The 25986-nt window shown below is 46.1% G+C and overlaps 1 protein-coding gene across 1 annotated transcript; it reads right to left on the reverse strand.

The window, feature by feature from the left end:
* Positions 1-4095: 4095 nt before the first annotated feature.
* LOC144738426 (uncharacterized) lies at positions 4096-25551 on the reverse strand. Its single transcript, XM_078621460.1, has 3 exons — positions 23597-25551; positions 13668-14255; positions 4096-7505 (listed from the first exon to the last, which is right to left on the reverse strand). Exons 1-3 carry the CDS (start codon positions 25513-25515, stop codon positions 6206-6208), a joined length of 3807 nt encoding a protein of 1268 aa, XP_078477586.1. The 5' UTR covers positions 25516-25551; the 3' UTR covers positions 4096-6205.
* Positions 25552-25986: the final 435 nt, after the last annotated feature.

The raw sequence follows: 25986 nt of genomic DNA on the forward strand, positions 1-25986 counted from the left end.
TGCCCGACGACATCCGTCGTCATGCCGTGCCAAAAGTAATCTCGCTGCAACGTCAATAGGGTCTTCTGCACCCCCAGATGTAATAGCGTGTCGCAATGCAGAGTCCTAATCAATTCGTACCGCAAGGATGCCGGTACAACAAGACGCCAGCGTTCCTGTAACCCTTCCCTCCACATCAGCAGTCCGTCGCGGAGAGCAGTTCCCGGCGTTCCCCCAGAACCCGGTCCCCCACTCTCCTTCGCAGCCCGACTCCGCAAGGTCCCCAATGAGTCGTCCAGCATTTGTTCACGAATCCATATAGCCCTTGGAAGGTTCAAAATCCCATCGGCCGGTCCCGGCCACTCTGGAGCCTCAGGCACCTCGACCCGCAACGCAACAGGCCGAGGGGGCTGATGGATCGGCGTACACCTATGCGTCCCCGACGCGAACGCGCAAGGGGATCGCTGCAGCAACCTAGAGAGCGCGTCCGCATTCGCGTGACGCACCCCCTTCCGATGTTGAATTTGGAAGGAAAACTCCTGCAGCGTGTCAACCATCGCGCCAACTGGGCGGATGGTTGGTCCACCTTCAGGGCATACTGCAAAGCCGCATGATCCGTGCGCACAATAAATGAACGGCCGTAGAGATACGGTCGAAATTGGCGGAGAAAATAGACAATAGCCAAAAGTTCCCGGCGAGTGACGCAGTAGCGGGTTTCGGCGGGGGACAAAACCTGGCTACCGTACGCCACCACGTGCTCCACACCGCCTTTGGACTGTGACAACACGGCCCCAATGCCCGTGTCACTCGCATCCGTATCCAGAATGAAGGGGTGATCAAAATCTGGATAGTCCAACGTCGGCGCCGTAGCCAACCGATCGCGCAGGCATTTAAACGCCGCCTCCTCCGGTGGTCCCCAATCAAATTTCCGTCCTTTACCCGTAAGGAGGTGCAGAGGCCTCGCGATCGTTGCAAAGTTGGGAACAAACCTACGGTAATATGAGGCAAACCCCAAAAAACAACGCACATCCCCCACCGTGGCCGGGGTTGGCCAGTCACGGACGCACGCCGTCTTGTCCGGATCCGTGGCAACCCCGTCCGCACTAACTATATGTCCCAAATAGCGCACGGACCGTTGCAGTAGGTGACATTTCTTAGGTTTAAATTTCAGATTGGCGGAGCGCATCCTGGCGAACACCGCCTCCAACCTCAGTAAATGTTCGTCAAATGTGTGGCTGAAGACGATAATATCGTCTAAATATATCAGACATGTCTCCCACTGCAACCCCGTTAATACCAGTTCCATCAACCTCTGAAATGTGGCGGGGGCAGCATTCAACCCCATCGGAAGACAATTAAATTGAAATAACCCCTGCGGGGTACAGAAAGCAGTCTTTTCCCGCGAGGACTCATCGAGGGGAAGCTGCCAGAATCCCGAAGAGAGATCCAGCGTCGAAAAGAACTTGGCCGCCGACCAGGCATCTAGGAAATCGTCCATACGCGGCAGGGGGTACGCATCTGCCACGGACACTTTATTTAATTTCCGAAAATCCACGCAAAATCGCAATTTCCCGTCTTTCTTTTTAACCAAGACAACAGGCGCGCCCCATGGGCTGTTAGATGGAGATATTATGTCCGTAGCCAACATGTCATCCACTGCCCCTCAAACATGATCTCGTTCCGCCGGACTCATCCGATGCGAGTTCAACCGAATAGGAGCAGTGTCCCCTGTGTCAATATGATGGGAAAGCAGGGAGGTGCGTCCCAAGTCCAGATCGTCGGAGCTAAACACATCGGAATAACTCAACAATAGCGCGCGAAGCGCGGAACGCTGTTCCCCGGAAAGGGAAGAATTTTCCCCGCACAATTCGGCGATCCAGCGATTATCTGGGGCCGCAGGGCCCGAAACACCGGCAACTATCTCCCGGCGGCCCAGATAATCCTGGGCCGTAAACGCCGTAGTGGCATGTGCCACAACCGTTCCAGCCGGCACACACACATTTTCCGTACTCCCATTAAGCACCTGCAAAAATGGCTGCTGGTCCGGCCGGATAATAGTCTGCGCCCCGACGAGCGCCGATCCGCCCGTTATGATAGCGGACGGCGATAACAAAACCCCAGTTGCTCCCTCCCGACCATGTACAGGTTTCCGATATCGCAAGAAGATAAGCATCTGCGAGCCAGGTGGAATGTCAACAGATACCTCGGACAACGCCTGCACCTGGCAGACCGGGGCAGGTCGCCCCCAGGGCGACGGCAGAAATGTAATTTTTCGACCGCCCGGTAATTCGATAGTTTTGATTAACTCTAATTAGAATGGGCATTTTGGCCAGAAAATCAGTTCCCAACAAACATTGAACCGCAAGGGACCTCGAGATCAACACAATTCCCGAGGCCGACACTCCCCCGATAGATATATTGGCGTCCACCTGGCCCACAATGCCCATGCTACCCCCGTTCGCCGCAACGCAGGAATCGTAAACCGGACGCACGGCCTCTGGTGGGATGCCCAACAGATGAAAAATGACATCCGATATAATGGTCGCGGACGCACCGGAGTCCACTAAAATGCGCACGTCAACCCCCTGTATAGAACCCGGTACAGTGGACGAACCAGTAGCGGCCGCGACAACCCGCCGTGCCAATTTACGCCACTGCGTTACTGAGCGACATGGCCCAGTCAATGGCCTCCCGTTATTAACAACACCCGGATCGCGCGGCAATGGTGATGAATGAGGTGTCAAGCCTTGCCGGGTGTCTGGTGCGCACCGACTTGCCTTCCCAGGAGGGTCCTTCCGCGGCACGTCAGCTGTCGAGGCCTCCTGCTGGGGCGGTCCTGGGATACGGGCCCAGCAGTCCCTGGCGTAATGGCCCTTACGACCGCAGCGGAAGCACTCGATGTCGTTGCGCCGCACCGCAGGCCCCCCATCCCGACGCTCCCACGTCGGCGGTGCAGATCGTGGCCCCAGTCCACTGCGGGCCGACCACTGCGCAGAGGCGGCTGTCAGCTCCTGCAGGCCCCCCCCCCCCGTCAGGAACGTACACCGCCTTCTTGGGATCCCACCCCACGGCACCTCCCTTGACGGACGATGGACCCCCCGTCCACGCATCAAGACACTTTGCGGCCGCCCGGGATGTCAGCTTTTCATGGCCACACACCGGCATAGGGATCCCCAAATCCCTGGACAGCTCGAGCATCTTGCCCAAAATGAGGGGTTCGAGTAGGTCAGGCTCCGTCTCCGGATATGCGGCCATGGCTAACTCCAAGACAGCACCCCTGTATGCCACCGGCGATTCTTCGGGTGCCCGCTGGCGTTGAACGAACCGGCGGTGAGCATCATCCGGCGGCTCGTACGCATTCGCCATCTCGTCGAAAACTCCTCTCAATGTCTTCTTTTTCTCAGCCTTTATAGAACGGAAGAATCGCACCGACTCGTCGTTGAGAAGAGTTGGCAGAACTTCCAGGGCCTCTGCGTCAGTCCACCTGGCGGAGCGCACCGCCGCCAAAAATCTGCAGGCGAAAGCACTCCAGTCGCCACCGATGGAAAATTCTTTTACAGTTGTCAAGTGACGGCTGCGACTCCTTGCTACGCCGTCTTCCGCAGGTGACTCGTCGCGTGGCATATTCAAGATGGCGTCGCACCGCAACGTGTCCAAGATGGCGGCCCCCTGCCGCGGAGGGCGCAAGATGGCGGCTTCCCCTGCCACGCCCAAGATGGCGTCTTCGTGCCGTGTGGCAGATGGCGCTGGCAGCGCAGGCAAGACCGCGGCCTGCCGATCACTCCCGGGCCTCCCCGACGCCGTCGCGACGAGGTCGCACAGTTGCGCCAGTACGGTTTTCAAGGTCTCCAGCTGCTCCGCCATCTGCCTCCATCGTAAGTCAGTGTCCTCCGGCGCGGAAGGGTCCACCGACGCGGCGACATCTTGAACTCCCGGACCCGAACTCGTTCCCGGTCGGATCTCCTCCTCAATCGCAGGGAGGTCCACCGCCTGAGGAAGGTCGTCGTCGTCGGATGATGTAGCAGACGATGGTGCAGGAATATTCTTTCTTCTGAGCTGTTTTGACATGCCGTTTCACTTCTGACACCAGTGTAATAAAGGACTCTTTCACTGTGTCTGTCTCCGTTGTCCTTTATTTGGATTCTTACAACTTTGCCCCACACGGCCCTCGCTCAGAGCCTTCTCCGTCTCCCGCTTGGCAGCTTGGCAGCTGCCGTCGCTCACGTAGCCTTTTCTACTCGCTCCCGATGCAGCTCCGCAGCTGGCTCTCCTCTCAGCCTCTCTGCCTTTATGCAGTCTCTCAGCTGCTCTCTCTGCAGCTCCACCGCTGCTCTCTGGTTCCCCCGTGCCCGGACACCGCTGGCCAACGGTGCCGAGTCCCGTCCTGTGGCGATCGCGCCACTCTCCACCCACTGCCCTGCGTGGCCTCCTCCCGTCTTTATTCTTACACTCTCCCCCCGTCTCTTCCGGTTCCCGCCCTTAAGAGCTTTCCCTTCTCCCCCACGTGACCTAACCCCTCCCCCCGTTACGTCATATCCGCGAGGCCGTTTACGCCCGCATTACATTATTATTAGTCCCGGCATGTGCGGCATGTGTGTGTTTGGTGGTTTTGTCTCCATGATCAATTCTTTGCGTCAAGCAGACGCTGGGTGATACGTGGTGAGTATGTGAGTGTGGGGGAGGGTCATACACACAGCTTCCTCGCTCTCTCTCTCGCTCGGCGGCAGCTGGATCTGCTGCCCACTGCTGGATGAAGTCGGCACGACGATCGACGTCGGCGGTGCGCAATGATTCCGTCGTCAAATAGCGCCCGCAGCTCGTCTGCTAGTCGCCGTTCCTAACTCTTGTCTTGGTTCACAGCTGGTGCTGGTCGGCGTGTGTAGGTCGAACCCACGGCGCTCTCCTCTTCCTCACGGGCGGCTGGTCAGGCTCTTTCCCCTGCTGGATGAGCTGAGTCGGCACGATGCTTGTCTTTGAAGGTGCTCGACAGCGCTCGCCGCTCGTCCGCTGGCAGCTGACACCCGTGCTCGGTGGCGCTGCTGCGCTCTCTCTCCGGCTCCGTGCTCTCTGGCGATGCCTGGTTGCGCGTGCAGCTGGTTCTCTGCGATGCTGGCTTGGTCGATGCTTGGGCTTCCACCCTTTCTCCCGGTTGATTGCTCGTCATTGCTCGTCACTCTATCTCTCGGGCTGCAGCTGCTCGTGGGAGCTGGCACTTTGAGCGATACTTCTTCCGTCAGCGCCGAGCTCGTACTCGGTGACCAATTGCTACTCGGCAAGCCTCTTCAACCTTGGTTGATTGCAGAGTCCCACCCCAGAGCTTGCTGCTTGCAGTAAGTCAACTCTTTGCGGTGATTTCGTAGACTCGTGGCTTCTGCTGGTGCAGCTCGTTGACGATGTTGCCAGTCACGGGGGCAGGTTCCCCGGAGCCTGCTGATCGCAGCTGCTCGTGGGAGCTGGAACTCACTCTCAAAACTTGTAAATTGTATTTGCACACCTCTTGAACAACTGTGAAAGCTTAGTACAATGCAACTTATCGCAATCCTTGACTTTGCAAGCAACTGAAAACATCAGGATAAATGTAGAATAAAACTCTCAGCGATACTCTGTCGGTCCATGCCGAACTCAGCACCGAGCATCACCTCGCCCCCTCTTCTCTGCGAGACACAACACCCATTGTTCATCTCGAGGCCATGCCCCGGAGTCTGCCCGTCGCAGTACTCTGTCGCTTGTAGTCTTCTGTAACTTGCAGTAGTCTCGATGTATGCGTCGTGCCTCAGTTTTTACGTGAAATTCTCTCCCCTCGAATCGCCGTGTGGTTAGTCATAGGACACAATATATGCATTGTCTTTGAAACTGATTGGTCCACACCAGAGACAGCTTTCTTTCGAGCCTAGTATCAAACGGTGTGAATCCAGAGGACACCAAAAGGCGTGCTCTTTGAGTGTTTGTGATGAGATGAAACAAAACTCAGAGTTGCTGAGGCGATTAAGCAAGCACTATATGAATGCTAATATTATTATAACATAGTGAATGCTTGGGAGCTTATTGGCTCTCGCTCCTAGTTAGAGATCTACCCAACCCACAGGTCCGCAAAAACTGACTGCTTTACTCTGCAGGTTGAACCTAGGAATGGAGTGTTCAACTTCAAGTTCTTTTCCTTAAAGGCCTGTGACAAATGTGAATCTATTGGAGCTTCATTGTCTCAATCTTACACATCTACAGGTTCTCAATTTGACTTAGTATTGTCTAAGAAGTCCACCCACACCTCCACTTCCACAAACTGCTGGGAGTTGCCTCGCTCTGCCTCACAGTCAGAATTCTCCTCCTGCTTCACGTTGCCTCCATTGATGTGAAGGTCCGATTTTGGAGTTGAATGTTCATCTTCACATTTGACCTTCACTTCTTCGCTCTTCACCGTCGCCTCTTCAAATTTCACCTTGATACATTTCATAGTGTCCAAGCTGGAATTTACTTCTGGTTCTTTTTTCAGGAGGGATGGGCTCATTGCAGCACTTTGACTTTCACAAGTCGATTTCAGACTACACTCCTTGGGGGTCTTCTGATGCCTGTGTGTTCTCTGGTGTCTATGAAGATGTGGTGACTGTTCAAATGCCTTCCCGCACAGACTGCACTTGAAGGGTTTCTCTCCTGTGTGCGTTCTCTGGTGCATTTTAAGATTTGATGAATGTGAAAATGCCATCTCACACACACTGCACTTGAAGGGTTCATCTCCTGTGTGTGTTCTCTGGTGTATTTTTAGATAAGACGAACTTGAAAATGCCTTCTCACACACACTACACCTGAAGGGGTTCTCTCCTGTGTGTGTTCTCTGGTGGATCTGTAAACCTGATGACCATGTAAATGCCTTCTCACACACAGTGCACTTGAAGGGTATCTCTCCTGTGTGTGTTCTCTGGTGTATTTTAAGATAAGATGAACTTGAAAATGCATTCCCACACACAGTGCACTTGAAGGCTTTCTCTACTGTGTGTGTTCTCTGGTGGCTATGAAGCTGTGGTGACTGTGCAAATGCCTTCCCACACACAGTGCACTTGAAGGGTTTCTCTCCTGTGTGTGTTCTCTGGTGTTTTTTAAGATGCGATGAACGTGAAAATGCCTTCTCACACACAGTGCACCTGAAGGGTTTCTCTCCTGTGTGTGTTCTCTGGTGTATTTTAAGATAAAATGAATTTGAAAATGCCTTCTCACACACAGTGCACCTGAAGGGTTTCTCTCCTCTGTGTGTTGTCTCGTGTTTTTTAAGATAAGATGAACGTGAAAATGCCTTCTCACACACAGTGCACTGGAAGGGTTTTTCTCCTGTGTGTGTTCTCTGGTGTATTTTAAGATAAAATGAACTTGAAAATGCCTTCTCACACACAGTGCACTTGAAGGGTTTCTCTCCTGTGTGTGTTTTCTGGTGTAATTTAAGATAAAATGAACTTGAAAATGGCTTCTCACACACAGTGCACTTGAAGGGTTTCTCTCCTGTGTGTGTTCTCTGGTGTATTTTAAGATAAAATGAACTTGAAAATGGCTTCTCACACACAGTGCACTTGCAGGCTTTCTCTCCCGTTGGAGATCTCTGGTCCTGTGTAAAATTTCCAGTACAATCCATGCTGTTTGCATACTGGTCCCATTGTTGTATTTGTCTACTGAGCTGTGCTGAGTGCCTTTGCTCCATCAGACCAATTCTGCAGAGGAAACATGAGAAGAAGCATCAGCTGCAGACAGAAAAAAATGTCCACACCATCATCATCAGTATTGAGGCACAGAGGAATGAATATATACACAGTCACACATGACTTACACGTCTATATTTATCCACATATTCAAGATTATCCCCAATTCATCACACGGGCTGTTAAAGCACACAATGAGAGGGCAAATGGTTATAAATATGCCTGGAAGCCATATTATCTTCAAAATAAATGTTAACCCAAAACACCAAGCACACAATTTCGGCAGACTGGCTGCAAAAGTAGTATTTATAAAAGCAAAATTCAGCTAACATAGCAAAGGCTGTTGGGAATAATACTATTTGTATTATGCAGAAATGCATAAATAAATGTTCAATCGCAACTTTAGAGGTGTGAGGCCAGGCTCAGATTTGCTTGAATGCTTGGATGAACAGATCTAACTTCTGCAGCATATGTGCTGTTAATTTCCTGTTTCCATTCTTCCAAAAAGTTCCAGAGGGAAACTAAAATAAACGATTGTTTTGATTTAACCTCCATGTTCAATAGTTGATATAAATTACTGCAAATATAAACTTGACACTGTCACACACTGGCATGGTAAAAAGTGGCGGTGTGTCCAGAACCATGCCTGGCCGCCTTCATCTGCTCAGTATTGACGCTTCCTCACTTCACCATGTAATTAATTTAAAATCAATCAACATAGCAGAGGCCCACAATCAGTTCAGCTTTTACTTATACCGGTAGGAACGAAGTGGACCAGCCTACAACAGATTATATCGTCCGCCCGTCCGTCCGTGTAGCAACATCGCCCCCTACTGCAAACACTTGACATGACCCTACAAAAACCTTTAGACTCAGTGACGCTTTCCTGGCTAAACAAGTGTAACATTCCCTTATAATTCCCTCAGATAGCTTTTAATTAAAACATTTAAATTAATGAGGATTTCCTGGCTAAACAAGTGTAACATTCCCTTATAATTCCCTGAGATAGCTTTTAATTAAAACTTTTAAATTAAAATTGAACTCACTGCGCCCTAAAGCCTACAGCTAGGCCGAAAGCCTCGAACTACGCCTCAAACTCTCCCTTCGTATCGTACCCCCGCATGTGTGCAAGGGAGTTAATGTTTAACAATGTTACATTCCCTGATGCTTTTAAATAGAAACATTTAAATTTAAAGCTTTTACATAAATAATAAAAACATTTAAATTTAAAATTAACTCATGGCGGCCTAAAGCCTACAGCTAGGCCTAAAGCCTAGAACTAGGCTTCAAACTCTCCCTTCCTATCGTACCCCCGCGTGTGTGAAAGGGAGTTAATGTTTAACAATGTTACATTCCCTGATGTTTTTAAATAGAAACATTTACATTTTAAGCTTTTACATAAGTAATTAAAACATTTAAATTAAAAATTAACTCACAGCAGCCTAACGCCTACAGCTAGGCCTCAAGCCTAGAACTAGGCCTCACACTCTCCCTTCGTATCGTCCGATTCGGTGTAGCAACATCGCCCCCTACTGCAAACACTTGGCAGGACCCTACAAAAACCTTTAGACTCAGTGGGGCTTTCCTGGCAAAACAAGTGTAATAATACATTATGTTTATATTCTTTGGTTATTCGTTCCTACCAGCCCACCTCGCAGGGTCCTGTTCAATCATGTTTGCTGTCGGTGATAATCATACTAATTGTTGAGTTCATAATGCAGTGAAATAAATGCACCACAGCTCCCCACAAAGATAAACTCCTAAATACACGTACATTTCACATGCATCATTAACATATATAAACAAAAATCCACCATTCATGACGAATTGCAAGTAACCTTATCCCAGTGCTAATGCCATGATAGGTGAAATTTAAGGCCATGTAAGTGTGGATTCCTTGTCAGCAGGTAATGGGAATGATCCAGGTGTCAAGGGATGACTGACAGATTAACCAGCTGTGCTCCCCACTGTCTTGCTGGGTTTTAGGAACCCAGAGTTCCACCTATTCATGTGGGCGTCGCTCTTCCGACCTCATCGTTGCTGCAGAGAAAATATCTATTAACTGCCCTGCAGCATACCTGCAGGGCAGTTAATATGGTGTTGGACCAGATGACGCCAAAAGGCGTACAACTCAAAAAAGGTGTCAGTTTTGTTGAGAGATAAAAGGGTAAAAAAAACAATAATCATATTTGGCAAAGGAGGTTCCAATGGTGTAAATGCGTACCGAGCTCTCATACTGTGATGGTACATTGTCTTTGAGTTGTACGTCTTTTGGCGTCATCTGGTCCAACACCATGTGAGACTAGACTCTTAAGAAAAGCTGTCTCAGGTGTGGACCAATCAATTTCAAGGACAGTGCATACATTATCAGAGTTGTGTTTTTGTTTGCATTCTGACCGCAGGTATTGTGGTCAATGCAAACATGACTCCTCGTAAAAAAAAGGTGTCAGTTTTGTTGCCAGATAAGCAGCTGCTCGTGGGAGCTGGTACTCAGTGTAGAATAACTTTGAGCGATACTTCTTCTGTCAGCCCCGAGCTCGTACTCGGTGACCCATTGCTACTCGGCAAGCCTCTTTATCCTTGGTTGATTGCAGAGTCCCACCCCAGAGCTTGCTGCTTGCAGTAAGTCAACTCTTTGTGTTGATTTTGTAGACTCGTGGCTTCTGCTGGTGCAGCTCGTTGATGATGTGCCAGTCACGGGGGCAGGTTCCCCGGAGCCTGCCGATCGCAGCTGCTCGTGGGAGCTGGAACTCACACTCAAAACTTGTAAATTGTATTTGCACACCTCTTGAACAACTGTGAAAGCTTAGTACAATACTACTTATCGCAATCCTTGACTTTGCAAGCGACTCAAAACATCGTGAAATTCTCTCCCCTCGGATCGCCGTGTGGTTAGTCATAGGACACAACATATGCATTGTCTTTGAAATTGATTGGTCCACACCAGAGACAGCTTTCTTTCGAGCCTAGTATCAAACGGTATTAATCCAGAGGACGCCAATAGGCGTGCTCTTTGAGTACTCTTAGGTTTTTTTGGTAAAGTCACGTAGGTAAAAAAATTTAAATTAATAAAAGTAAAATAAAACAAATAAAAAAAAAATTTTCACGACGTTTCGGAAGCAACACAAGCCTCCGTCTTCAGGTGGAACCGTCACAGCCACGACAGCTGTATCAAGTAAATGAGAGATCACAAGAAATACTACCCCGTATATAAAATGGTTGAGGGGGGAAGGGCCAGGAACGGCACACTTTTTATTAATATGGTAAGGTGAGGCTTAAGACCAAGAGTAGACTGCATAAGGTGAGGCTTAAGACCAAGAGTAGACTGCATAACAAAGGACTGAGCCTTTGTTATGGAGGTGCGGTTTGTAACTAACACATGGCATACATAACAAAAGTGTAAAAAAAGAAAAGCAAGTAAAAACTAAAACTGGTAAAACAACAAACTGGCTGTCTATCAATAACCTGTAATAGTTGTCTGTCAAATAAGATGGTCCAAATAAGTGTAGTTACATCTGTTTGCATGGTTAATCACATCTTTCCAATGATTACTCAGTTTGTAACCCTCATCACGGTTGAAATTATGTCTGTGTTTGTATATTTATATATGTGTTTGTATATGTATATATATTATTTTTTTTAATTAGTTTTATTTTACTTTTATTAATTTCAATTTTTTACCTACGTGACTTTACCGAAAAAACCTAAAAGTATGAATCCTTGCAGTTACGAAAGCTTCAAATCTAGAGAGCTCTTTGAGTGTTTGTGATGAGATGATACCAAACTCCGAGTTGCTGAGGCAATTAAGCAAGCACCATATGAATGATATTATTATTATAATAAAATCGCAAATCTGTCTGTCTGTCTGTGTGTGTGTCTGTGTGTCGCCGGACCATACGCAGTTTCATTGGACGGCGGTTGCCCCTGGCAACGGGTAGCGACGCATTCGCTGCGGGGTGAATGCCATTTTTAATTTCCGTAAAAAATATGCGCACGCATTAACACGCGACTCTCAGGTAAATTCATCAAAGTTTCACGTCCTCTTCACTCCCCCCCCACCACAATGTGTGCAATTACTATTAAAGGCTCGGTAGATAATAAAATTATAGCGATTAGACAGTATTATTGTAGCGCGGGGGGGGGGGGGGACGGCCCCGGTACCCAGCCTCAGCCGGGTGGGCAATCTAGGCGAGGCCGGAGGCTCTGCACGGTACTAGGCCTCGACACCCAGCACGCAACTCTGAGGTTAAATCATCAAAGTTTCACGTCCTCTTCACTCCCCTCCCACCCCAATGTGTGCAATTACTATTCTAGGGTCGGTAGATAATAAAATTATAGCGATTACATAGTATTATTGTAGCGCGGGGGGGGGGGAGGGGGAACGGCACCCGTACCCAGCCTCAGCCGGGTGGGCTATTTAGGCGAGGCCGGAGGCTCTGCACGGTACTAGGCCTCGACACCCCACCCGTGTCAAGCGACGACTTTGTGGTATAAACTCGATATACCCAGCGTTGCCCGGGGGGAAAATACATTTAAAATATAATTAAAACTTTCAAACATTACATACCAATGATAAAACAACTGTGTAATTACTTTAAAACCCGACGCGCCAAGGATCGATTCTCTGAATCGCGCAAAGGAATCGAAGATTGTAGATTCCTTTAGATTCCTACGATTCCCGTTTACTATAAGTTGCTTAAAGTCGATATAAACTGCTACGAACGGGAAATATCCGGCATTGACCGGGGCAAAAATGTAATTAAAAACTCCTGAAAAAAGTAAAAAATTAAATAACAATGAAAATGAAACTCTGTCATTCAAAATGTAAACCCCCAACATGCCAGGAATCGATTCTTTGAATCGCACAAAGGACTAATCGAAGGTTGTAAATTACTTTAGGATCGCGCTTCCTGTTTAATATAAGTTGGTTATAGAGTTCATATAAACTGCTACGAATGGGAAATATCCGGCGTTGACTGGGGCAAAAATATAATGGTGAGGGCGGTTGTGAGTGACGATTGTGAGTGGTGATTAGTGAGTGGTGAGGGGAGGTTGAGTGGTGAGGTTGAGTGGTGAGGGTGAGTGGTGAGGGTGAGTGTTGAGGGTGAGTGGTGATTGGTGAGGGTGTGATTGGTGAGGATGAGTGGTGAGGGAGAGTGGTGAGGGAGAGTGGTGAGGGAGAGTGGTGAGGGTGAGTGGTGAGGGTGAGTGTTGAGGGGTGAGTGGTGAATGGTGAGGGTGTGATTGGTGAGGATGAGTGGTGAGGGAGAGTGGTGAGGGAGAGTGGTGAGGGTGAATGGTGAGGGTGAGTGGTGAGTGGTGAGGGTGTGTATATATGTAAGGTTATTAAGAAATATATTTTTCACCCGGGCAACGCCGGGTACTACTGCTAGTATTATTATAACATAGTGAATGCTTTGGAGCTTATTGGCTCTCGCTCCTAGTTAGAGATCTACCCAACCCACAGGTCCGCAAATACTGACCGCTCTTACTCTGCAGGTTGAAACTAGGAATGGAATGTTCAACTTCACGTTATTTTCATTAAAGGCCTGTGACAAATGTGAATCTATTGCAGCTTCATTGTCTCAAGCTTACACATCTACAGGTTCTCCATTTGACTTTGTATTGTCTAAGAAGTCCACCCACACCTCCACTTCCACAAACTGCTGGGAGTTGCCTCGCTCTGTCTCACAGTCAGAATTCTCCTCCTGCTTCACGTTGCCTCCATTGATGTGAAGGTCCAATTTTGGAGTTGAATGTTCATCTTCACATTTTACCTTCACTTCTTCGCTCTTCACTGTAACTTCTTCACTCTCCACTGTCACCTCTTCACATTTCACCTGGATATATTTCATAGTGTCTAAGCTGGAATTTATTTCAGGTTCTTTTTTCAGGAGGGATGGGCTCATTGCAGCACTTTGACTTTCACAAGTCGATTTCAGACTACACTCCTTGGGGGTCTTCTGATCCCTGTGTGTTCTCTGGTGTCTATGAAGATGTGGCGACTGTGCAAACGCCTTCCCGCACAGAGTGCACTTGAAGGGTTTCTCTCCTGTGTGTGTTCTCTGGTGTATTTTAAGATACGATGAACTTGAAAATGCCTTCCCACACACAGTGCACTTAAAGGGTTTATCTCCTTTGTGCGTTCTCTGGTGCATTTTAAGATTTGATGAATATGAAAATGCCATCTCACACACACCGCACTTGAAGGGGTTCTCTCCTTTGTGCGTTTTCTGGTGGATTTTAAGACTAGATGAACTTGAAAATGCCATCTCACACACACTGCACTTGAAGGGTTTCTCTCCTGTGTGTATTCTCTGGTGTATTTTAAAAGAAGACGAACTTGAAAATGCCTTCCCACACACACTGCACGTAAAGGGTTTCTCTCCTGTGTGCGTTCTCTGGTGCATTTTAAGATTTGTTGACTGTGAAAATGCCATCTCACACACACTGCACTTGAAGGGTTTCTCTCCTGTGTGTGTTCTCTGGTGTTTTTTAAGATAAAATGAACTTGAAAATGCCTTCCAACACACACTGCACTTGAAGGGTTTCTCTCCTGTGTGTGTTCTCTGGTGTATTTTAAGATAAGATGAACTTGTATATGCCTTCTCACACACACTGCACTTGAAGGGGTTCTCTCCTTTGTGCGTTCTCTGGTGGATTGTAAGATTAGATGACTGTGAAAATGTCATCTCACACACACTGCACTTGAAGGGTTTCTCTCCTGTGTGTGTTCTCTGGTGTTTTTTAAGATTAAATGAACTTGAAAATGCCTTCACACACACAGTACACTTGCATAGTTTCTCTCCTGTGTGTGTTCTCTGGTGTTTTTTCAGAGCAGATGAATCTGAAAATGCCTTACGACACACAATGCACTTGAAAGGTTTCTCTCCCGTTGGAGATCTCTGGTCCTGTTTAACATTTACAGTACAATCCATGCTGTTTGCATACTGGTCCCATTTTTGTCTTTGACTACTGAGCCGCGCTGAGTGCCTTTGCTCCATCAGACCAATTCTGCAGAGGAAGCATCAGAAGAAGCATCAGAAGAAGCATCAGCTGCAGACAGAAAAAAATGTCCACACCATCTTCATCAGTATCGAGGCACAGAGGAATGAATATATACACAGTCACACATGACTTACACGTCTATCTTTATCCATATATTCAAGATTATCCCCAATTCATCACACGGGGTGTTAAGATGCACAATGAGAGGGCAAATGGTTATAAATATGCCTGGAAGCCCTAGTATCTTCAAAATAAATGTTAACCCAAAACACCAAGCACACAATTTCGGCTGCCTGGCTGCAAAAGTAGTATTTATAAAAGCAAATTTCAGCTAACATAGCAAAGGCTGTTGGGAATAATACTATTTGTATTATGCAGAAATGCATCAATAAATGTTCAATCTCAACTTTAGAGGTGTGAAGCCAGGCTCAGATTTGCTTGAATGCTTGGATGAACAGATCTAACTTCAGCAGCATATGTGCTGTTAATTTCCTGTTTCCATTCTTCCAAAAAGTCCCAGAGGGAAACTAAAATAAACGATTGTTTTGATTTAACCTCCATGTTCAATAGTTAATATAATTTACTGCAAATACAAACTTGACACTGTCACACACTGGCATGGTAAAAAGTGGTGGTGTGTCCAGAACCATGCCTGGCCGCCTTCATCTGCTTAGTATTGACGCTTCCTCCCTTCACCATGTAATTAATTTAAGATCAATCAACATAGCAGAGGCCCACAAGCAGATCAGCTTTCACTTATCAATCATGTTTGCTGTCGGTAATAATCAAACTAATTGTTGAGTTCATAATGCAGTGAAATAACTGCACCACAGCTCCCCACAAAGATAAACTCTTAAATACACATACATTTCACATGCATCATTAGCATATATAAACAAAAATCCACCATTCATGACGAATTGCAAGTAACCTTATCCCAGTGCTAATGCCATGATAGGTGCAATATAAGGCCATGTAAGTGTGGATTCCTTGTCAGCAGGTAATGGGAATGATCCAGGTGTCAAGGGATGACTGACAGATGAACCAGCTGTGCTCCCCAATGTCTTGCTGGGTTTTAGGAACCCAGCGTTCCACCTATTCATGTGGGCGTCGCTCTTCCGATCTCATCGTTGTTTCAGAGAAAATATCTATTAACTGCCCTGCAGCATACCTGCAGGGCAGTTAATATGGTGTTGGACCAGATGACGCCAAAAGGCGTACAACTCAAAAAAGGTGTCAGTTTTGTTGCCAGATAAAAGGGTAAAAAAAACAATTATCATATTTTGCTACTGGCAAAGGAGTTTCCAATGGTATAAATGCTTTCCCCGAGCTCTCATACTCTGATGGTGCATTGTCTTTGAGTTGTACGCCTTTTGGCGTCATCTGGTCCAACACCATGTGAGACTAGGCTCTAAGAAAAGCTGTCTCGGATGTGGACCAATCAATTTCAAGGACAGTGCATATATTATCAGAGTTGTGTTGTTTGTTTGCATTCTGACCGCAGGTATTGTGGTCAATGCAAACATGACTCCTTGTAAAAAAAGGTGTCAGTTTTGTTGCCAGATAAAAGGGTAAAAAAAACAATATTCATATTTTGCTACTGGCAAAGGAGGTTCCAATGGTGTATTGGGAGCTTATCAAACTATTTAGTTATTTATTGATTTAAAGCTTTCTTGACTGCAGGAATTAATATTCTTTGGGTCTTTTGGTCAAGTTGCGTTACATAGAAAATAATAGATCACGACGTTTCGATCGCAACACAAGCAAACGTTTTCAGGTGAGAGAAAAAGCTGCTGACACAAGGTCTTATATAGGCCTGAGACAGGGTGCATCAAGGTAGGTGAGTGGAGCTAGAGATGGTCCAACCAATTGAAACAAACACGGAGAAACCGTATACAAAAAATATCCCAAGACAAAAAAATAGCACAAATCTGTAAATGATAAAAGGGGAAAAGCCCCTTCTTATATTTTGCTACTGGCAAAGGAGGTCCCATGATGTAGCTGCTCACCTCGAGCTGTCATTGTTCTGATGGTGGCGTTGTCTTTGTGCTGTGTACGCCTTTTGGCGCTGTCCTCTGGTCTAACACCGTTTGAGACGAGGCTCGAAAGAAAGCCGTCTCTGGTGTGGACAAAAAAGTTTCATAGACAATGCATTTATTATCACAGCATGTTTCTTCACCATTGGAACCTCATTTGCCAGTAAAAATATAATTGGTTGTTTACCCTTCTATCTGGCAACAAAACTGACACCTTTTTTACAAGCAGTCATGTTTTCATAGACCACAATACCTGCAGTCATAATGCATTATGACTGTAGGTATTTACTCTATGAGATCTCTTTTACCAGTGGCAAAATATAGTAGTAGGTTTTTACCCTTTTAAACTGGTACAAAACTGACACCTTTATTCAAGGCATCATGTTTGCAATAACATGATGCCTTGAATAAAGGTGTCAGTTTTGTACCAGTTTAAAAGGGTAAAAACCTACTACTACTGTAGGTATTGTGGTCTATGTAAACATGACCCCTTGAAAAAAGGTGTCAGTTTTGTTGCCAGATAGAAGGGTAAAAAAACTATTATCAGCATGTTTCTTGTTTGCATATTGATCGCGAGTATATTGTGGTTAATGCAGACACGATTCCTTGCAAAAGGTTTCAGTTCGACGTTTTAACATCTTAACACCAAAATTTTGATTTGAAGCTTCCCTGACAGCAGGGAATCATCTTCTTGGTTCTTTCGGTAAAGTCATCAAATAGAAGCGAAATAATAAAATAATAAAAATATAAAACAATTACAATTTCTCACGACGTTTCGACTGCAACACGAGCAATCATCGTAAGCTGTGAAAAACACAGAAAAACAATTTTCCGAAATTTTGAAAAATTTTCTTGCTGTTTTTCACACCTAAAGTCACGTAGAAGAAAAACAATGAAATAAAAAAACATTCTAACGACGTTTCGACTGCAACACGAGCGATCAGGTGTGAAAAACACAGCAAAACAATTTTCCAAAATTTTTGAAAAAATTTCTTGCTGTTTTTCACACCTAAAGTCACGTAGAAGAAAAACAATAAAATAAAAAAAATATCACGATTCGACTGCAACACGAGAAATCAGGTGTGAAAAACAGCAAGAAAATTTTCCTAAATTTTCAAAAAAATTCTTGCTGTTTTTCACACCTAAAGTCACATAGAAGAAAACAAATAAAATAAAAAAAAATACAAAAAATTATCACGTTTCGACTTCAACTCGAGCAATCATCGTCAGCTGTTTTGTTGCCAGAAAAGGGGAAAAACCGCTTATTATATGTTGCTACTGGCAAAGGAGATCCCATAAAGTAGTGAGCCAGATGAAGACGAATTAAACTTAAGCAGAGTATTAAAGCAAATGCAATCAGGCGAGGGCAGGAGGCAAGGCCCCGCGTGGCTAGACCCGCGTTGTAATGTTCCAACCTGGACATTGATTCCATACTCGCTGCTACTCAATTGATATCCCTACGAGAGAGAGACGGAGAGAGGCTCTACCTGGGTAAACAACAACAACCACCAGGACAACAACAACAACCACGATGTTAACTTCTCACCTCGGATCTGTGAGAACGAGCGCGGTGTAGCAGCTCGTGACGTCACTCGGCAGCATGAGGTGACATGACGTCACTTGCGGTGTTCAACACAATCACCTCCCCCAACGAGCGGCGGTGTAACTGAATAAATTATGTTAATGAGACGGGCTCAAGTCCAGTGATGAGGCGTGGATGCTGAACCCGTCGCAATGAAGTAACGACCATATTTATGAATAAAATATGTTAATTAACCGCCAGTTGATAGCTTCAGTTTCATTTATTACGTACTAGCGGGAAGCACCCGACGTGGCCCGGGGGAAACATTTATTGAAAAACTTCTAAAAAAAACTTTAAAACATAACATATACAAATGGAAACATTTTTTTTTTATTATTGTATTAATAATTTTTGCATGGTGTACATTTTGCAAAGTACCCACATGGCAAATTTCAAGTTTGTTGCATGTCGGGAAGTACGCTAAACATTTTGAACAGACAACACATTCACAAATTTTCCTTTAACATATAGAAGACTAGCTTGACGACCCGGCTTCGCCCGGGACTTGGATTCACCACGCCCTGCCGCCTTTGTCTCCCCAGTGGCGATGTTCACACACCACATCAGTTACTCATTTGAGGCTGAGTCGACCAAGGGAAGCCCAGGACCAGTAAAAATAATCGTGGAGGCCATGAGCGGGAATCGAACTCGGGTCGCCGGGTTCGTAGCGCAGCGCGCTCACCACACATCTCTAAAACACAGAAGTGAGATGGCTTTCTAAAGGTAGATCAATGGCCAGAGTTTTTGAGTTGCGAGAGCCACTCCAGAGATATCTTTAAGGAAAACAGTCACCACTGGCAGCACATTTCAGTGACACAGAATGGGTCGCAAAACTTTCTCACTTGTGTGACATATTCAGCCTGCTCAACGTACTCAATCTGTCATTTCAGGGGAGATCGACAACTCTGTCCAATTCGGCAGATAAAGTGGCTGCATTCAAAGCCAAACTAGAATTATGGGGGCAACGAGTGAACATTGGAACTTTTGGCAAGTTTCAAACACTAGCAGATATTTTGAAAGAGAATGAGCCAGGGCCTTTCTCCCAGCTGGTGCATTAAAACCTATCTCAGCTTTTAAAAGAGTTTGAGCATTACTTCCCAACCACAAAAGACCCCCGAACTGGGAAGGAATGGACCCGCGACCCATTTGTGAATAAGCCAGGTGAATCGACTTTGTCTGTGCTAGAAGAGGATCAACTGCTTGAGATCGCAAATGAAGGTGGCCTTAAAAGTATGTTTGAGACAACTTCAAATCTCGATACGTTCTGGATTAAAGTCAAGGCGGAATATCCTGAGATTGCCACAAAAGCACAGAAAAGCCTGCTTCCATTTCCAACGTCCTATCTTTGTGAAGCAGGGATTTCTGCAGTGACATCAACCAAAACGAGAATATGGTAGCAGACTGGACATAGGCAACACACTTCGGGTGTCACGGTCTCCCATCACCCCCAGATGGGACCATCTCGTTACAGGAAAACGAGCTCAGGGCTCCCACTAGGCCTCGGCAAGGAAAGGTAAATTACCTTTTTTTACCAGGTAAAAGGGTAAAAGTTTCGACATGCCAAGGGGTAAGGTAAGGGTAGGTTAAAGGTAGCTCAGAAGAATTACCCGGTAGGGTAAAGGTAGCGCGAATAATTACCCGGTAACTACAGTACCTTGTTTACCGCTAAAAGCTCCGTGGCACAGTCCGTGGCCTCTATTTTAATTTGCGATAATTGATGTCGGACCAGATGGGGACGGTCCACGTTCTTGAGGTAGAGGTACTAGAGGATGAGGTCGAGCACACGCAAGTGGTTTTCCACCCACACGAACGCGTCGGGGTGGAAAGCCCACCTCAAGAAGCACGTGCTCGCCCCAGGCAGCGAGGTCGGAAAATCGGCATCGGCTGCCTGAAGGTTCCGTATAACTGGGCCGGATCGGCGCAGGATCTTATTGCCTGTCGTTCGTCTGAGGACGATGACAATGACGAACTTAATCAGGTTGTTGATGAGATCGCCATCGACCAAGACGACTGGGACAAGGAGGTTATGGAGGACGGTGTCGTCGACAGCCTCAACGCCCGATTCGAGAGTATTCTATATAAATAAAGCGCTCTACCTAGCATTTATCGTTATCAACCTTTTTCATGTGTTGCACCCCAGTAATTTCCCTGTAATCGGGTAATTTGTATGGGATAAGGGTAAAAGGTAGGGTAAAGGTAGGCTCGTTTCTTTTTACCTTTTACCTTACCTGCTGAAGGGTAAAAGGTAGGGAGAGCGACTGTATTGTGGTAAAGTTAAAGGTAAGGTAAAGGTAGTCTTGTTTTTTTTACCGTTTAACTTTTACCTTACCTTGCCGAGGGCTAGCTCCCACTGATTCTGCATTATGGTGAGTTGTATAAATATTTCATATTACAATGTAATAATAATATAAATAAAGTGCACAATAAATATGTGCTTGAATCATCATGAAACCATCCCCCCCGCTGGTCCGTGAAAAAATTGTCTTCTTACTAATCGTGATAATACAAAGATTCTCGCTTTAACTTTTACTGATTATGTTTTAGTGTAATTCTATCAGGTCTCCGAATTCAGATCTTGCCGAAGGATACAGTTCTTATAATTAAGACCATTATGCATGAACTTAGGAAGGAACCACTCAGACACTTATGTGTTTAGCAACTTTAATTTATAAACAAAGACATAACACTCTAATATGCGAACTCATGTGCTTGGAATTGTCAACACAGTACTCATGGAGATGTGCTCCTCATTGATCCGTACATTTAACCCTCAATGATTACGTTGTTAAACTGGGTAACAGAGCAATCGGTTAATTTCTCAGAGTAACGCGAGCATATACGGCGATAGTAAAAAGTTCGTAAAAATAAATGTGACGATATTCATACGAACGGCAATAAAAAAAACATGTCCCGAATGCAAAAGTAGACCTCAATGAATTCATTGGTAGATTATGCAATGAACTAAATGTCTTGGAACAATGGTGTGCGGCAGTGTGCCTGATTCAGCAAATCCTTATCAATTGGCTTATGCTTCAATAAAATCGCGGGCAAGATTCTGTGATCAAAATAAATATTTCAACACAAGTCTCCCTGTGAGTGTGTGGATTCGTAACATAGGTTTATAAACGTTTAGTTTCGTCAATGAATTCATCGGTACAGTTAAAATGAACAAAAAGAACGACTAAAATACTTCTGAACGACCGTATCCACGTGACTCAATGGGCAGCAATGTTCTTCATTATCAGCTAATAGTTGACGCACTCTTATCATTCTTCTTCTTATTAGTCCTGGTATGTGCGGTGTGTGTTTGGTGGTTTTGTCTCCTTGATCAATTCTTTGCGTCAAGCAGACGCTGGGTGATACGTGGTGAGTATGTGAGTGTGGGGGAGGGTCATACACACAGCTTCCTCGCTCTTTCTCGCTCAGCGGCAGCTGGAGCTGCTGCCCACTGCTGGATGAAGAGTCGGCACGATGCTCGCCGTCGGCGGTGCGTGATGATTCCGTCGTCAGATAGCGCCCGCAGCTCGTCTGCTGGTCGCCGTTCCTCACTCTTGTCTTGGTTCACAGCTGGTGCTGGTCGGTGCGTGTGGGTCGAACCCACGGCGCTCTCCTCTTTCTCACGCGCGGCTGGTCAGGCTCTTTCCCCTGCTGGATGAGCTGAGTCGGCACGATGCTTGACTTTGAAGGTGCTCGACAGCGCTTGCCGCTCGTCCGCTGGCAGCTGACACCCGTGCTCGGTGGCGCTGCTGCGCTCTCTCTCCGGCTCCGTGCTCTCTGGCGATGCCTGGTTGCGCGTGCAGCTGGTTCTCTGCGATGCTGGCTTGGTCGATGCTTGGGCTTCCACCCTTTCTCCCAGTTGATTGCTCGTCGTTGCTCGTCACTCTATCTCTCGGGCTGCAGCTGCTCGTGGGAGCTGGCACTCAGTGTAGAATAACTTTGAGCGAAACTTCTTCCATCAGCACCGAGCTCGTACTCGGTGACCAATTGCTAATCGGCAAGCCTCTTCATCCTTGGTTGATTGCAGAGTCCCACCCCAGAGCTTGCTGCTTGCAGTAAGTCAACTCTTTGCGTTGATTTCGTAGACTCGTGGCTTCTGCTGGTGCAGCTCGTTGACGATGTGCCAGTCACGGGGGCAGGTTCCTCGGAGCCTGCCGATCGCAGCTGCTCGTGGGAGCTGGAACTTACTCTCAAAACTTGTAAATTGTATTCGCACACCTCTTGAACAACTGTGAAAGCTTAGTACAATACAACTTATCGCAATCCTTGACTTTGCAAGCAACTGAAAACATCAGGATAAATGTAGAATAAAACTCTCAGCGATACTCTGTCGGTCCATGCCGAACTCAGCACCGAGCATCACCTCGCCCCTCTTCTCTGTGAGACACAACACCCATTGTTGATCTCGAGGCCATGCCCCGGAGTCTGCCAGTCGCAGTACTCTCTGTCGCTTGTAGTCTTCTGTAACTCGCAGTAGTCTCTCCCCTCGGATCGCCGTGTGGTTAGTCATAGGACACAACATATGCATTATCTTTGAAACTGATTGGTCCACACCAGAGACAGCTTTCTTTCGAGCCTAGTATCAAACGGTGTTAATCCAGAGGACTCCAAAAGGCGTGCTCTTCGAGTGTTTGTGATGAGATATGATACAATACTCCGAGTTGCTGAGGCGATTAATCGAGCCCCATATAAATGCTAATATTATTATAACATAGTGAATGCTTGGGAGTTTATTGGCTCTCGCTCCTAGTTACAGATCTACCCAACCCACAGGTCCGCAAATACTGACTGCTCTTACTCTGCAGGTTGAACCTAGGAATGGAGTGTTCAACTTCAAGTTCTTTTCCTTAAAGGCCTGTGACAAATGTGAATATATTGGAGCTTCATTGTCTCAATCTTACACATCCACAGGTTCTCCATTTGACTTTGTATTGTCTAAGAAGTCCACCCACACCTCCACTTCCACAAACTGTTGGGAGTTGCCTCGCTATGCCTCACAGTCAGAATTCTCCTCCTGCTTCACGGTGCCTCCATTGATGTGAAGGTCCGATTTTGGAGTTGAATGTTCATCTTCACATTTTACCTTCACTTCTTCGCTCTTCACTGTCACTTCTTCGCTCTTCACTGTCACCTCTTCACATTTAACCTGGATATATTTCATAGTGTCTAAGCTGGAATTTACTTCAGGTTCTTTTTTCAGGAGGGATGGGCTCATTGCAGCACTTTGACTTTCACAAGTCGATTTCAGACTACACTCCTTGGGGGTCTTCTGATTCCTGTGTGTTCTTTGGTGTCTATGAAGATGTGATGACTGTGCAAACGCCTTCCCGCACAGAGTGCACTTGAAGGGTTTCTCTCCTGTGTGTATTCTCTGGTGTATTTTAAGATAAGACGAACTTGAAAATGCCTTCCCACACACACTGCACTTGAAGGGTTTCTCTCCTGTGTGCATTCTCTGGTGTATTTTAAGATAATATAAACTTGAAAATGCCTTCCCACACACACTGCACTTAAAGGCTTTCTCTCCTGTGTGCGTTCTCTGGTGCTTTTTAAGATTGGATGACTGTGAAAATGCCATCTCACACACAGTGCACTTGAAGGGTTTATCTCCTGTGTGTATTCTCTGGTGGATTTTAAGACTATATGACTGTGAAAATGCCATCTCACACACACTGCACTTAAAGGCTTTATCTCCTGTGTGTGTTCTCTGGTGTATTTTAAGATAAGATGAACTTGAAAATGCCTTTCCACACACAGTGCACTTACAGGGTTTCTCTCCTGTGTGTGTTCTCTGGTGGCTATGAAGATGTGGTGACTGTGCAAACACCTTCCCGCACAGAGTGCACTTTAAGGATTTATCTCCTTTGTCCTTTCTCTGGTGGATTTTAAGATTTGATGAATGTGAAAATGCCATCTCACAGACACTGCACTTCAAGGGGTTCTCTCCTTTGTGCGTTCTCTGGTGGATTTTAAGATATGAATTTGAAAATGCCTTCCCACACATACTGCACTTAAAGGGTTTCTCTCCTGTGTGCGTTCTCTGGTACAATTTAAGATTTGATGACTGTGAAAATGCCAGCTCACACACACTCCACTTGAAGGGGTTCTCTGCTGTGTGCGTTCTCTGGTGGATTTTAAGATTAGATGACTGTGAAAAGTCCATCTCACACACACTGCACTTGAAGGGTTTATCTCCTGTGTGTGTTCTCTGGTGTATTTTAAGATCAGATGAACTTGAAAATGCCTTCCCACACACAGTGCACTTGAAGTCTTTCTCTCCTGTGTGTGTTCTCTGGTGTGTTTTAAGAGCAGATGAATCTGAAAATGCCTTCCCACACACAGTGCACCTGAAGGGTTTCTCTCCTGTGTGTGTTCTCTGGTGTTTTTTGAGATAAAAATAACTTGAAAATGCCTTCTCACACACAGTGCACTTGAAGGGTTTATCTCCTGTGTGTATTCTCTGGTGTATTTTAAGATAAGACGAACTTGAAAATGCCTTCCCACATACACTGCACTTAAAGGGTTTCTTTCTTGTGTGCGTTCTCTGGTGTCTATGAAGCTGTGTTGAATGTGCAAACGCCTTCAAGCACATAGTGCACTTTAAGGGTTTCTCTCCTGTGTGCGTTCTCTGGTGCTTTTTAAGATTTGATGAATGTGAAAATGCCATCTCACACACACTGCACTTGAAGGGGTTCTCTCCTGTGTGCGTTCTCTGGTGGATTTTAAGATTAGATGAATGTGAAAATGCCATCTCACACACACTGCACTTGAAGGGTTTATATCCTGTGTGTATTCGCTGGTGGATTTTAAGATTAGATGACTGTGAAAATGCCATCTCACACACACTGCACTTGAAGGCTTTATCTCCTGTGTGGGTTCTCTGGTGTATTTTAAGATAAGATGAATTTGAAAATGCCTTCCCACACACAGTGCACTTACAGGGTTTCTCTCCTGTGTGTGTTCTCTGGTGGATCTGTAAACATGATGACCATGCAAATGCCTTCTCACACACAGTGCACTTGAAGGGTTTCTCTCCTGTGTGTGTTCTCTGGTGTTTTTTAAGATCAGATGAATCTGAAAATGCCTTCCCACACACAGTGCACTTGAAAGGTTTCTCTCCCATTGGAGATCTCTGGTCCTGTGTAAAATTTCCAGTACAATCCATGCTGTTTGCATACTGGTCCCATTGTTGTCTTTGTCTACCGAGCCGCGCTGAGTGCCTTTGCTCCATCACACCAATTCTGCAGAGGAAGCATCAGAAGAAGCATCAGCTGCAGACAGAAAAAAATGTCCACACCATCTTCATCAGTATCGAGGCACAGAGGATAGAATATATACACAGTCACACATGACTTACACGTCTATATTAATTAATATATTCAAGATTATCCCAATTCATCACACGGGCTGTTAAGACACACAATGAGAGGCCAAAAGGTTATAAATATGCCTGGAAGCCCGAGTATCTTCAAAATAAATGTTAACCCAAAACACCAAGCACACAATTTCGGCAGCCTGGCTGCAAAAGTAGTATTTATAAAAGCAAATTTCAGCTAACATAGCAAAGGCTGTTGGGAATAATACTATTTGTATTATGCGGAAATGCATAAATAAATGTTCAATCGCAACTTTAGAGGTGTGAAGCCAGGCTCAGATTTGCTTGATTGCTTGGATGAACAGATCGAACTTCAGCAGCATATGT

This window comes from Lampetra planeri, chromosome 82, assembly GCF_965212315.1.
Source record: "Lampetra planeri chromosome 82, kcLamPlan1.2.h2, whole genome shotgun sequence".
In the NCBI taxonomy this organism is placed as follows: Eukaryota; Metazoa; Chordata; class Hyperoartia; order Petromyzontiformes; family Petromyzontidae; genus Lampetra; species Lampetra planeri.

Coding starts and splice junctions, on each gene's coding strand:
- LOC144738426 (XM_078621460.1), bottom strand. CDS start 25,515: ATGGAGCAAAGGCACTCAGCGCGGCTCGGTAGACAAAGACAACAATGG. Junction 14,256..23,596: donor TGCGGGAAGGCGTTTGCACA/GTCATCACATCT, acceptor GGCATATACAAG/TTCATCTTATCTTAAAATAC. Junction 7,506..13,667: donor TGCGGGAAGGCGTTTGCACA/GTCGCCACATCT, acceptor GCCATTTTCAAG/TTCATTTTATCTTAAAATAC.